Raw genomic sequence first — 12,527 nt, 5'->3', positions numbered from 1 at the left:
TAATATGCGATTCCATGTATTATCCAAACATAAAATATATTGATGTTATTACAACTGTACAATAATGAATAATATTTCTACTTTATCTTAAATTATTACGTACATTTATTCCATGAACGTATCCTCATTAAAGACGAAAGACACGTTAATGTAAATGCATCCTACATGCTAACAATGCGTCAAATAGTCCGACGTAATAATGATAATATTTTAAAACAGATAAAAAAAAAAGATTTATAAAACGACTAGAAATAATTACCGACTAGATTTCTCACTTTGTAAAGAACTTTCAAAAAAACAATTTATAATTTATAGATAAATTAGTTATTCTTAATTTATAGCTAACATGTCACAATTCTTTACTTTATGCTAATACTAATTCTTTCCTTATTTAAATTGAGACATAGAAATTAAATATGAAATTCCATTATTCTAAGTTTTTATATTGAATATTGTTTGTATGTAGGATACATATTTGTCTTGTATCACTACAAGTTTCCACTACCTAAAAGGCCATTAAAGATTTTTTTTCTCATTGCCTGGGAAGATACCAGTGCCATACTTTGGAAGCGCTAGATTTTTTAAAATTTTTTTTTTTTTATCTTTTATTTTTAATTGTGCTTTTTCATATAAGAACTATTGAAAGATGACTTATAATAAATATAATAAATAAATCATTAATGACTAAGAAATACTAGGATAAAAATATCTTAAATTTTTGCATTATGCAAAGCATACATTGAATAAAATGAGTATTATTACATCAAAATTCTTAATAATAATGCTAATAAATAAAAAAGATATTGTGCTTTAAACTGTGTATCCACCAAATATATAAAATATTTTTTATAAATATAATAAAGAAAATCTATTTAAATAATATTTAATCAAATAAATATGTGTCAAATAAATATTTTTAAAAATATTTTTAAAAATTGAGATTCGATAAATATAGAATTATTCAGCTTAAGTTAAAAAAAATTATAACAATTTTAATATGAATTTTATATTTGCTTTTTTTTTAATGAGACAATTTTTTTAATATTTGATTTTATTAAATTTTTGATTTCATTCATAATATATAATATAATATATAAATATTTACAAATAATATTAATAAATATTTACCAATCAGTGGATACTCAGTTATATATAATATATAATATTATTTTCTTTATCATTTTTGGCAATAGCACTTCCAGACAGTGGCAGTAGGCACTTTGATGACAATAAAAAGATAATAATGAGTACAAAATATTATAAGTTAATCCACCTTTAAGGAAGGTAAACCATTTCCAACAATCAATTGCTCCTTGGGAAAATCTAGAATTACGGTCACATGAAAACCCATATTTGCAGAAGCAATCACATATTCACATAAGGAAAACCAGCTAAATGCTATTAAAAAAAAGATTATAATAGATTTTATATATATTTTATACATATTATTACAATTAAGTTTAATTAAAAAATATAATTTTTCTTACCTAGATCATGACATAATAACCTGTGTTTTAAGAAGAAAATAATAAGTCCAACTGTACTAACAAGACTAGTTATAAAAAGTGCCTGTTTGTACTGAAGACTTTGTGCATTTGGTGTTATGAGACGACCTAATCTCACTGCTGTTAACATATATGTTAAAGAACTAATCATAAAGGCAATGAAAATTTTTTCATGCACAGCTAAAAAATAAATAATATTTATCAATTTCTATAATTATGAATTATAGAATTAATTATATTATTAAAGTAATACTATAGTTTTAATTAATATATATTATATTATATTAGTACTCACAATAATTTTCTCTGTTAGAAATATATGTAACACCACATAAAGCTGCCACTTCTGCAATACTTAACCAATAACATAGATTTAAAAGTCTACATCCCATGATTTTAGATGGTACATCTTCAATTGTCTTGAGTATTTTATAATAATATGAATGATATACACTAGCAATAATTAGACGAGGACCTATATGTAATGCTATACTTATGCGCCATAAATATCTTTGAGGAGATATACCAGTAATAGCTGAGATTGATGGAAGTACATTATAAACCTAAAAGTAAAAATATTTTAAAAAATAATAAATTAAATATATTTAAAATAATTTAAATAATTTAAAAAATAATAAATATATATATTTTACATACTCTACAATGTGTTTCATGAATATCATCTTGTTGGAAGATATATGCAGTAATAAAACACACTAAAAGTGTAACAAGAGGTAAAGATACCGTTGCTATACATAATTTTTTGAATGATATTGCCACATGTATGGAACTTTTATTGTTTCCTACATTGTTTAATTCCATTGTGAAATTATGTAATAAAATTTGGCATTTAAGCACAAAATAAAAAGATTTAAAGATATAAAATCTAAATCAGTCTACATTAGGATCATTTGCACCTTTCAATTTTTATTAAAAATGTTAAAAAGTTTCTTTAAAAATTTCATAATATGCCTGTAACAAAAAATGTTACATTAGTAAAATGAAAAAACATTATAAAAATGTATTAAAATATAATCTATATTTTATTTTATTCCCATATATTATTTTATAACATATCATATATATCATTACTATATAAAATTCACACTATAATATTTATTAGAATATTAAACAGTATGATCAGTATTAGTACATTAAGTATTAGTACATTACAATTATATATTCATCAAAAGTTTTATTTATAATAAACATGTTATTTATTATGTATTTATTTCATTTTTTATTAAATAATTAAAACAAATATGTTATATTAAAACGCATTTATGAAATAAAATAAAAATATTTTTCCAAAAGCAATCAAAACTGCAATATATTAAATCTTTGTTTATAAATTTCATACACAAAATAACAAACATATTTAACTTAATTACTCTATTTTCAGAATTGATTTTGTGGATAACCTACTTTTTCTATTTATAGCAAACAAAGGCACTGTCACGGGTAACACGATGTTCGTGACATTTGCCTGGAAGTGATTTATTATCACATTTAACACTTTTGCACAGAATTTATAACTATGATTGAATTTTATTTATGTTATAAATTGATACGAAATTTTATTAATTAATTAAAAACTTGCCAATAAATATTTTCTTTTTATCTTCTTTTCTTTAAATTATATGAGATACTTTACTAAAATGGTTATATCTATGTAATAGATTTAACAGTTAGGTTGTTAACTGATTTAACAAATAATTAAAATCTTATTTCTTGTTTAAAATAGTAAAAATGTTTCGAAATTCAAATCAGTATAAAAGATAAACAGAATATATAATATATGCGAACAATTAAATAACTTTCCAATAATATATATAAAAAAGAAAGAAATTTAATAGCATGTCACAATTTCGAATGAATAATAATTTATTCAAATTAATATTCTGTTAACAATGATTTGTTCATTCATATTCATTTATGATCTTCATGCAGAAAATCGAGAGAATTTACCTTATTCCTTGTGTATAAACGTATCGTCTGCTAGTTTGTGAATTTCTGTTCAAAGAAATGCCATCTATGGTCTGTATAAATGTTTCTAATGCATGTATTTCATATTAGCGCCAACTTCAAATTTTTTTCATTTTTAAAAAAAATGAACTTATGAATCAATTATCTAAAAATTATTACACTAAAAATTAAAAAAATAATAGATAAACTATAATAAAAATTAAAGCAAAAATTAAAAAAGGGAATAACTTATAAATTGTAAAATAATTTGTAATTTTATTAAAAATATAATTACAATTATCCTAATTAAAGATCTATTATATTCAAACTCTTTCACGCGGTTCTTCCTCCATTTCGTATTCAATTTCGACTTTTGGACGGGTTTTCTTTTGTAATTTTGCTTTCTTGATAATTGATTTCTTTGCTTTTTTATCTAATATAGATACTGTATCCTATAATAAAACAATAATTTTAGAAAAAATTGAATTATAAATAAGAATAAATATAAATTATATAATATATAATATTCATTACTTCAATATCACTCGTGTCAGATATAAAATTGTCAGACAATTCGATTTCCTCTTTATGTCCTGAATCACTATCCTGATCCTGTTAATAAATCAATTAATATATATACATGTATTAAGAGAATACAAAAAATTACAATCTATATTTAAATGAAGAACATAAATTACCATAGATACTTTTTCAATATTAAAATCATTGTCATCATCTTCTTCATCAGTTTCTGCTTCTACAAAATAAGGTTCATTTGTTTCTCTTTCTCTTTCATCTGCTTCCAATTGTAATTCTACCTCTCTCTCAATTTGTAGTTCTTTTTCTTCTTCTTCTTCTTCTTCATTTTCACTTTCACCTTCAACTTCTACAGCTTCTACAGCTTTGTCAAATACTTTTTGTGGAAAATTGTAAATATCATTATACTGAAAAAAAAAAATTATAAGTTTCTTAGACTCATTTAGACTCATTAAACTCAAAAATACTTATATAAATAATTATAATAAAAAAAAATATTTACCATGCCTTGTTTTAATCTCTCCATTAATTGTTTTTCTATTGATTTTTCTAATCTTGCAGCTATAAGAGCTTTTTCTTCCCTACGTCTTTCTCTTCTTTCAATTTTCCTTTGAATTGGTATAATTTGTTTTTGCCTTCTTAATCTTATTTTTCTCATACGTATGAGATATTGTGTAATTTTCACAAATCTTTGTTTACATTTTGCTTTTAAAAAACCAGGCCAATAGAGCAAATTTTCATTAATTTGATGTATTGCTTTTTCAAAATTCCTAGATAGCTTTACCTTTTCCCATGCATTTTTTGGAAAGTGTACTCTGAAAAAAATGTATGTTATAGTTTATTACATAATTTTTAGAAAATTTAATTTCTATTATATTATATTATAATTTATATTATATTATAATTTATATTATATTAAATAATAAATTTTTACCTTTCCGCTGTTCTCATATATAAATAAATTATACCATTTTCTTCCCTAATTGTTGCATATTGACTATTTGCAAGAGGACATGATGCTCTACTGCATAATCCCGTAAGATTATATTCGTTACGACAAAACTTCTGTGTTTTAGTACTACAAAAATGAAGTATAACATTAAATTATGAAAAATTATTTTTGTATTTTCCAATTTATACGTACTTTACTTTGAAAGAACAAAAAGATTTATTAATAACACTCCATACAACCTACAACAATTTATTACATAAAATATCAATATTTAATATAAATATAAATAATATACTCACATCGTCGTGTTGCATTTTGTCTTATATTTTATAAATATATTTTATAAATATTATATAAAAAACACACGTGTTTCAAAGATTTTTTAACATTATAGGTTATATTGAATCTGCTAATTAAATGGAACACTGTGTGACATCTAGCGGTAAATTGATAAAATCTTAGAAAGAAAAAAATTATGAGAGAAAGGTAGAATAAAAATTGTGAAATCAGCATTATCTCTAAAATCAAAATGAAACCAAAAACAAAGATAGAGAAAAGAAAGAAAAACACAAAAAAACAAATAATAAAAAAAAGACAGAGATAAAATAGAATTGATTTTTGCCATCTTTTGAATAAATATTTCAAAAATATTTTTTTGAAAATACAATATTCGATACAATAAGGTACAATATTTAAGAAATGATGTTGACAGCTAAGTCTTATGCCATTTCTATTCTTTTTCTGGATGTGTTATCCTTTCTTATCTTATATCATTTATGGCACTCTAAAGATGGCGCTGATTCCTTATCTCTGTTTTTTTCCTATTATTTGTTCTCCTTATATATATTTATTTCTGACATGTAAACGTAAAATACGAGATGTCATTTAAATATATTTTCTTAATTTTTCTTTCAAAATTATAATATATTTAAAAAAAAATAAAATAAATATAGTCTTGTTATCATTTTTATGTAATTTAATTATATCTATTAGTAATATATATACAATATATTAAATTCAAATATAATTAATTAAAAAGGTGATATAATACCCATTATCTCCATTACTGCTAGATCAAAAGATCTAAAAAAATTTTAATATATTTTTATCATTTTATTATTATCAACATAAATCAAGACAATAACAAGTTGCATAAACTCACTTGGAATTAAGTTGATCACCTGGAATGTAAAATGGATTACATACAGCATTAGAATAAGCTGCATGTAATTTCTTAAAAATCTGTAAAATATAAATCATTATCATAAATTTAATATTAAATAATTGAAAAAAACTTACCACTTTTACATCATTATCTCTCAGAGATATGTTTGATGAATGTAATACAATAATAAATTTGATTTTTGTATTTGTGACATAACCATATCTGCAATTGAAAAGTGAAATATTTTGCATAAAATATAATTCATTTTTAAATTACAATATATATTATATGTACATTTTATATTCTTCTGTAGCATATAATAAGCCTAAATATAGATCTCGTATATCAATAGTAGTTTTATTTCCTACGTTTAATTTTTCTTCTATAATATCAATTGATGTATGAACTTTGCAATGAAATTGTAATGCTGATGATTCATCTATACATCTAATATATTTAGGAGAATTCTGTAAATAAGTTTGAAATATATTTTATATTATAGTATGTGCATTATTAATTATATCATTTATTAGTTATTATTATTTTTAGCTTTTTGTTCACTATAACCTCAAAAGATGAAAAACTATATAATTACGTCTTTTCCAATTACAGCTACACAAACTGCCATATTTATAAGTCTTATAAACTTAAAACATTATTATCCGTAACAAAATATAAAAATGTTTAATACACAAATTAAAAACTGCAATATTTGAGAATTATTTTACACATAAATAATGTTTAAACTTCATAACTTCATAGGTTATATACTATTATATACTGTCATATCTAACAATCATAATACTAAGATTTAATTATAAAAATATATATGTATTTATTAATAAAATTATTAATTATATAATATACTATGAAATATTACATGGTCTTAATAAAATCATTAAGAGATTTTATGTGAAGAAAATAAAATATTTGAAGAAAATAAAAAATTTCTACTTAATTTTTTAAAATAAAAACAATTAAATTAATTGAAAAATAAAGTTTTGAATAAATTTTTTATTTTTATTTTATATTCAAATATAATAATATAAATATAATATATTAGGGTTTTTCATAATATCTTTTCTTTAATGTCCTATACTTGCGTAACATATATAAAGCTTCTAGTTCTTTAATAACAAAATCACCATGAGCCAACATTTTATCAATTTTTTCAGGATCACGTTCTTCTTTATTTTTTTCAAAAACTTTCCTTACATTTTTTCTAAAAAATTCATAACCTCTTGGATAATCTCGACCCATATACAAGAGCTAAAAACATTGATATAAATATTATTATATATATAATAATAAAAGATATATCTAAATATTATATTTTTTGTTATTTATTATATATTTTATAATTACTATTTTATTTTAAAACAATATATTTCGTTTTTTAATAATAAAAATCAAATTGAAATACATATTTTATACCGTCTTGTATAAATTGATGACTTTTGTACGTTGAGACATCGAAACAATTATATTTAAATATTTTATCAATCAATCAACTGTGTTATGTAGTTATTATAATAACATATGTATGTACATAATGTTAATATTTCATATATAGATATTATAATATTAATATAAACAACAAATTTTTTTATTAAAAATAATTGTTGTTACACATGCAGATATACATACATAAACTTTACTTATCTATAAAACATATATTCTATCTCTTTAAACGGTGCTTTATGTGTATAGTTATATGTTAACAAAGTACTTTGGCTTATATAAGGAAACAAAACTAACAAGAAAATCGTTATTAATTAGAAGATTTAATAAACTTAAAAAAATCATATATTGCCGCGATGTATTGCGCAGTCGTAGTATCATATCATTATAATTACAAATTCAAAATTTATGTTTTTATTAAAAAATAGTTTTTTTTAACTGAGATACATTTCATGTCATAAAATTAATTGTTCATGTATTTCTAATTTCAAATCACAAATCTGACTCATTCTAAAGATAATTTAAAGATAATAATAAGTATAAATGTCAATTTTATATTCGCAATTATATTTTTTAAATCATTTTCTTAATATTTCTAAAATATTTTATATTTTCTTTTTATTTTAAAAAAAAAAAATAAAATATTGTTTATATATATATATATATGATTTTAATTACATCTATAAATATAATTTTATGTATTATTAGTCTTTATTGTAAAACATGAAAAATAAAAATTCATATGAAAAATAATTTTCTCAAGTTAAATCACTTATTGTCTATAATCAAATGCAATTCAAAATAAGAGATTTTATAATAAAATCTAATGATATATGCAAAATGAAATAAATTATTAATTATAAACATTAAATTTTTTATGAAATATATATATGAAAATTATTACAAAGTAATAATCAATATATATAATATTTAATTTTAAATAATTAAATAATTTAAATGAAGAGTTATTATATAAATCATATATATATATATATATATATATATATATATTGATTGAATCATATATATATATATATATTGAACGAGTAATAAGTATATTACTAGAAATAGTAGAAATATATTTTTAAAAAATCAGGAAATCTCAAACATCTCATTTAATGGTAATATTCTTATCAGTTTACGAACGTATATAAAGTTCGACAGTGAAGAGAACTGAGTCACTAAGATTTTATTAAAGTGTATGTGTTTAAGTTCGACACTTTGAGATGATCATAATATTTTGGAAAAATTATATTCAAAAGTTCTTTAACCGTTAAACAAATTTCTTTCAAAATCATTCAATATTTTAATTGAGTTAATATATTTAGAAAATTTATCGTGAAAATCAACTACTGCAAGTAAGTAGAATGATTGATCTATACATTTTCTAATCAGTTTCTTTTTTTTTTTGGATATTTACTTTCTTATTTAAATCTAATAATTAATTTAATTAAATTCTTGAACTTATAAAAATGAATTTTTTTTATTTTATTAAAGAAACATATTTTAAATATTTATAAAAATATAAAATATTCTTTATAATTTATAAAACGATTGTTTTTAATTCTAATTACTAATAGTAATTAGAAATTTTGTATATTTATTTTTTAAATTACATATTTCAACTATTTAAATTATTTTTTAAATATTTTTTAAAATTATAATTAATATTAAAAAATATTATTTTATAAAATATTTTATAAAATTTGTAAAAATTATTTTAATATAAAAAGTGATCATTTGACAAATAATTTTTTTTTCATAATAGTCCCTAACTAAATTAAATTGTTTATTTATTATTAGTAATAATTTAATCAATAGTATCTAATATAAATCATAATGTTAATAAAATTATAAAATATCAAATGTCTAATTAACAATATTTTTATTTTTTTACAGAAAATAAAAATGTATATTTTTACATATACTTTTATATTATTATTGTTAGGTAAGATAATGATTTTAAATTTCTTTGTTTAATTTCTATTATAAAATTATATTAGAAAATATAAATAATCATTGTTTTTATCAGGAGTGTCTTACATTGTGGCTATAGAATCTCCAACATTTAGCAAGACTTATACAGTAAAAGGAACTTTATATATTCCATATGCAGAAATCCGTGAACCATTTTATGCATGGTATGATGGCACACGTGGATCTAGTAGAATTGATTATTATGGAGGTAATTTAGATATATATTAATATGAATGGATATTTTTTTAAATAATAAAATTGATTAAATATATCAATTAGGAATGGTGAAAACTTTCCAATTGTCTCACAAAGGAGAATATGGAAAAAGTATAAAAATTGCTCCAATTACCACAGAGTCCGCTATCAATGAAGAAACATGTCTTGAAGTAAATGGTACTAAAGAAATAAAAATACAACCTCAAGTTATTATACCAGATACTACTAGTATGCAGGTAAAATAATATTTTTCATTTTTTTCTTTATATTTAAATTTAATTAGTACTTAGTAATTAGTAATAGTATAAAATTAAATTTTATTTAGTGTATTGGAGAGGAAATAGTTAATGGATTATTATGTGAAAAATGGAGATTGGAACAACAGATTGATGAAAAGATAAATAAGTATACTCTTTGGATAAGATATAAGGTAATTATATTTCTTTATCTTTATATATTTTTATCATTTATTTTTATTAATTGAATATATCTAATTTTAAAATTAATTACAGAAATCTCCACATTTACCTAATTTTAAAGAACCAATTCCTATGAGGTATGAAATGAGAGGATTTAATAGTCTTTTGGGCTCTCACTATGATCATTACTATTTAGATTATGATTGGTACTCATCTGATATACCTAGCTCAGAAGTATTTGAAATTACAACAAGTAATTAAAATTCTTTTCATTTGTTAACATAAATTTCATTTAAATATATTTTAATTATGAAATATATACTATAAATAGATATGACATGTATTGGTTTTCCTGGACCTGGAGACAAACATATATATACATTTAATCCTATGCATGAATTTGTTCATAATTATGACACACATGTAAATGAGGCATTTGAAGATTTTAAAAAAATTCATAACAAAAAATATAAGAATCATACAGATCAACTGATGCGTAAAGAAGTATTTAGACAAAATTTAAGGTAAATATATATATATATATATATATCACAAATTATGTAATTGATTTAAAATATTTGTAGATTTATACATTCAATTAATCGAGCTAATAAAGGCTACCAATTAAATGTTAATCATTTGGTAGATCATACTGAGTTAGAATTAAAAGCTTTACGTGGCAAACAATATAGTAAAGGTTACAATGGAGGACAACTTTTTCCTTATAATGTTGAACAAGAAATAGCAAGTATCCCAGATAACTTAGATTGGAGGCTCTATGGTGCTGTTACTCCTGTTAAAGGTTTGTATCTTATTTTTTAAAAAAAAATTATATAAGATATTTTAATTAAAAAAATGTTCAATGTTTCAAACCAATAAAAATTTTTTCAATTAAATAGATCAGTCTGTTTGTGGATCTTGTTGGAGTTTTGGCACAACTGGTGCAGTTGAAGGCGCGTATTTTATGAAGTACGGTAAATTAGTGCGTTTGTCTCAACAGGTAAAAAAACTTAAAATATAATTAAACATGACATATTATAAATAAAAAAAATATTTTATTATGATATTCCATGATTATAGGCACTTATTGATTGTTCATGGGGTTTTGGAAACAATGGCTGTGATGGTGGTGAAGATTTTAGATCGTACCAATGGATCATGAAGCATGGAGGTTTGCCTACAGAAGATGAATATGGTGGTTATCTTGGACAAGTAAATAGATTTTAAATACAACTATTTTACAGACAACATCAACATAGATATATATAATTAAAGATAAATAAATTTTTCATTATCTTAATGATATATTTCTTATCTATAACGATCTATATTTCTTATCTATTTTAATAAAATCTTAAATTAATTTAAAAATTTAATAACTTAAAAAATTAATTATCTTAATTAAAAAATTTTGAAAATTATTTTCGATTATTTATCTGTTTAGGATGGTTATTGTCATGTAAATAATATTTCAATGATAGCAAAAATTACTGGTTATGTAAACGTAACATCAGGCGATGCTAATGCTTTAAAAATTGCTATTGCAAAGCATGGTCCAATTTCAGTTGCAATCGATGCATCGCATAAAACATTTTCATTTTATTCTCATGGAATATATTATGAACCAACTTGTGGTAAGTAAATATAACATTTTCTAAATAGATACTTTATCAAAAATAATAAAATATAAAAAAATCTTGCTTATAAGGTAATACAGAAGAGTCGCTAGATCATGCAGTTTTAGCTGTCGGCTATGGCAAAATAAATGGAAAGGATTATTGGTTAATCAAAAATTCATGGTCAAATTACTGGGGTAACGACGGATATATTCTTATGTCTCAAGAAAAAAATAATTGTGGTGTATTAACAACTCCAACATATGTTACCATGTAAAAAAAATAACCAATATTATTTTTATGTTTTTAATGTAAAAGTATATGAAAAAAGTTTTTAAAAATCACAGGTTTATATTTTTTTTTTAAATATGATATTTAAAAATTGATATAATTATTTAGAAATATAAATGTATGCTATAAATATAAAAAAATAAATTGTTCAAAGTATATGTTATTTGAATAATATGAAATTTTAAAACGTTTATATGTATATGAATTAATATTATTTAAACATAAACAAAATGATTTTTATTAAAAATCTTTAGTATTTAAAAGCGGTTTTATAATTTTTGTTTTCTTTGTTTCTATTACTAAAATGGTTTAATAACAAATAATGTAAAAATACCATAAATTTTGGATTAAAATTTTATACAATGTAAATACACAATTGCAATTTGTTAATTCGCAAAATAATATTTACTTGTTATAAAAAGC

General features: G+C 21.0%; 4 protein-coding genes across 5 annotated transcripts; 1 reads left to right on the top strand and 3 right to left on the bottom strand.

Annotated features, from left to right (window-relative positions):
• Positions 1 to 1,072: 1,072 nt before the first annotated feature.
• Positions 1,073 to 3,583, bottom strand: LOC122713653 (post-GPI attachment to proteins factor 2-like). 2 transcript variants are annotated; one of them, XM_043934315.1, is made up of 5 exons: positions 3,474 to 3,583; positions 2,163 to 2,477; positions 1,801 to 2,068; positions 1,488 to 1,685; positions 1,073 to 1,398 (listed from the first exon to the last, which is right to left on the bottom strand). In XM_043934315.1, exons 2-5 carry the CDS (start codon positions 2,325 to 2,327, stop codon positions 1,265 to 1,267), a joined length of 765 nt encoding a protein of 254 aa, XP_043790250.1. In that variant the 5' UTR covers positions 2,328 to 2,477; positions 3,474 to 3,583; the 3' UTR covers positions 1,073 to 1,264. The 2 variants fall into 2 exon arrangements, with proteins under 2 accessions (XP_043790250.1, XP_043790261.1); XM_043934326.1 differs by lacking the exon at positions 3,474 to 3,583 and adding an exon at positions 2,931 to 3,049.
• Positions 3,584 to 3,722: 139 nt separating this feature from the next.
• LOC122713598 (protein MAK16 homolog) lies at positions 3,723 to 5,505 on the bottom strand. Its single transcript, XM_043934201.1, has 7 exons — positions 5,259 to 5,505; positions 5,152 to 5,198; positions 4,942 to 5,085; positions 4,510 to 4,822; positions 4,169 to 4,414; positions 4,005 to 4,082; positions 3,723 to 3,922 (listed from the first exon to the last, which is right to left on the bottom strand). The coding sequence occupies exons 1-7, from the start codon at positions 5,271 to 5,273 to the stop codon at positions 3,794 to 3,796; spliced, it is 972 nt and encodes a 323-aa protein (XP_043790136.1). The 5' UTR covers positions 5,274 to 5,505; the 3' UTR covers positions 3,723 to 3,793.
• Positions 5,506 to 5,920: 415 nt separating this feature from the next.
• On the bottom strand, positions 5,921 to 7,845 carry LOC122713812 (trafficking protein particle complex subunit 2-like protein). The gene is made up of 7 exons (XM_043934594.1): positions 7,559 to 7,845; positions 7,267 to 7,393; positions 6,720 to 6,760; positions 6,419 to 6,591; positions 6,259 to 6,346; positions 6,122 to 6,201; positions 5,921 to 6,042 (listed from the first exon to the last, which is right to left on the bottom strand). The coding sequence occupies exons 1-7, from the start codon at positions 7,595 to 7,597 to the stop codon at positions 5,991 to 5,993; spliced, it is 600 nt and encodes a 199-aa protein (XP_043790529.1). The 5' UTR covers positions 7,598 to 7,845; the 3' UTR covers positions 5,921 to 5,990.
• An 840-nt stretch (positions 7,846 to 8,685) lies between these two features.
• LOC122713176 (digestive cysteine proteinase 1) lies at positions 8,686 to 12,157 on the top strand. Its single transcript, XM_043933387.1, has 12 exons — positions 8,686 to 8,943; positions 9,485 to 9,533; positions 9,618 to 9,770; positions 9,842 to 10,014; positions 10,104 to 10,208; positions 10,291 to 10,450; positions 10,529 to 10,721; positions 10,782 to 10,999; positions 11,097 to 11,197; positions 11,278 to 11,409; positions 11,642 to 11,831; positions 11,906 to 12,157. The coding sequence occupies exons 2-12, from the start codon at positions 9,494 to 9,496 to the stop codon at positions 12,088 to 12,090; spliced, it is 1,650 nt and encodes a 549-aa protein (XP_043789322.1). The 5' UTR covers positions 8,686 to 8,943; positions 9,485 to 9,493; the 3' UTR covers positions 12,091 to 12,157.
• The last annotated feature ends 370 nt before the right edge of the window (positions 12,158 to 12,527 follow it).

This window comes from Apis laboriosa, unplaced genomic scaffold (assembly GCF_014066325.1).
Source record: "Apis laboriosa isolate Shangri-la unplaced genomic scaffold, ASM1406632v1 scaffold112_cov148, whole genome shotgun sequence".
In the NCBI taxonomy this organism is placed as follows: Eukaryota; Metazoa; Arthropoda; class Insecta; order Hymenoptera; family Apidae; genus Apis; species Apis laboriosa.
The sequence above is the reverse complement of the archived record's forward strand: the minus strand, read 5'-3'. Positions and strand labels throughout refer to the sequence as shown.

Coding starts and splice junctions, on each gene's coding strand:
- LOC122713598 (XM_043934201.1), bottom strand. Junction 4,415..4,509: donor AGAGATTAAAACAAGGCATG/GTAAATATTTTT, acceptor TTTTTTTTTCAG/TATAATGATATTTACAATTT. Junction 4,083..4,168: donor ATATTGAAAAAGTATCTATG/GTAATTTATGTT, acceptor ATTTATTAACAG/GATCAGGATAGTGATTCAGG.
- LOC122713812 (XM_043934594.1), bottom strand. CDS start 7,597: ATGTCTCAACGTACAAAAGTCATCAATTTATACAAGACG. Junction 6,761..7,266: donor TAAAATGTTGGCTCATGGTG/ATTTTGTTATTA, acceptor AGTTTATAAGAC/TTATAAATATGGCAGTTTGT. Junction 6,202..6,258: donor GAGATAATGATGTAAAAGTG/GTAAGTTTTTTT, acceptor TATATTTTACAG/ATTTTTAAGAAATTACATGC.
- LOC122713176 (XM_043933387.1), top strand. CDS start 9,494: ATGTATATTTTTACATATACTTTTATATTATTATTGTTAG. Junction 10,209..10,290: donor CTCTTTGGATAAGATATAAG/GTAATTATATTT, acceptor AATTAATTACAG/AAATCTCCACATTTACCTAA. Junction 11,832..11,905: donor ATATTATGAACCAACTTGTG/GTAAGTAAATAT, acceptor CTTGCTTATAAG/GTAATACAGAAGAGTCGCTA.
- LOC122713653 (XM_043934315.1), bottom strand. CDS start 2,327: ATGGAATTAAACAATGTAGGAAACAATAAAAGTTCCATACATGTGGCA. Junction 1,686..1,800: donor TTCTAACAGAGAAAATTATT/GTGAGTACTAAT, acceptor TTTATTTTTTAG/CTGTGCATGAAAAAATTTTC. Junction 1,399..1,487: donor GTTATTATGTCATGATCTAG/GTAAGAAAAATT, acceptor TTTTTTTAATAG/CATTTAGCTGGTTTTCCTTA.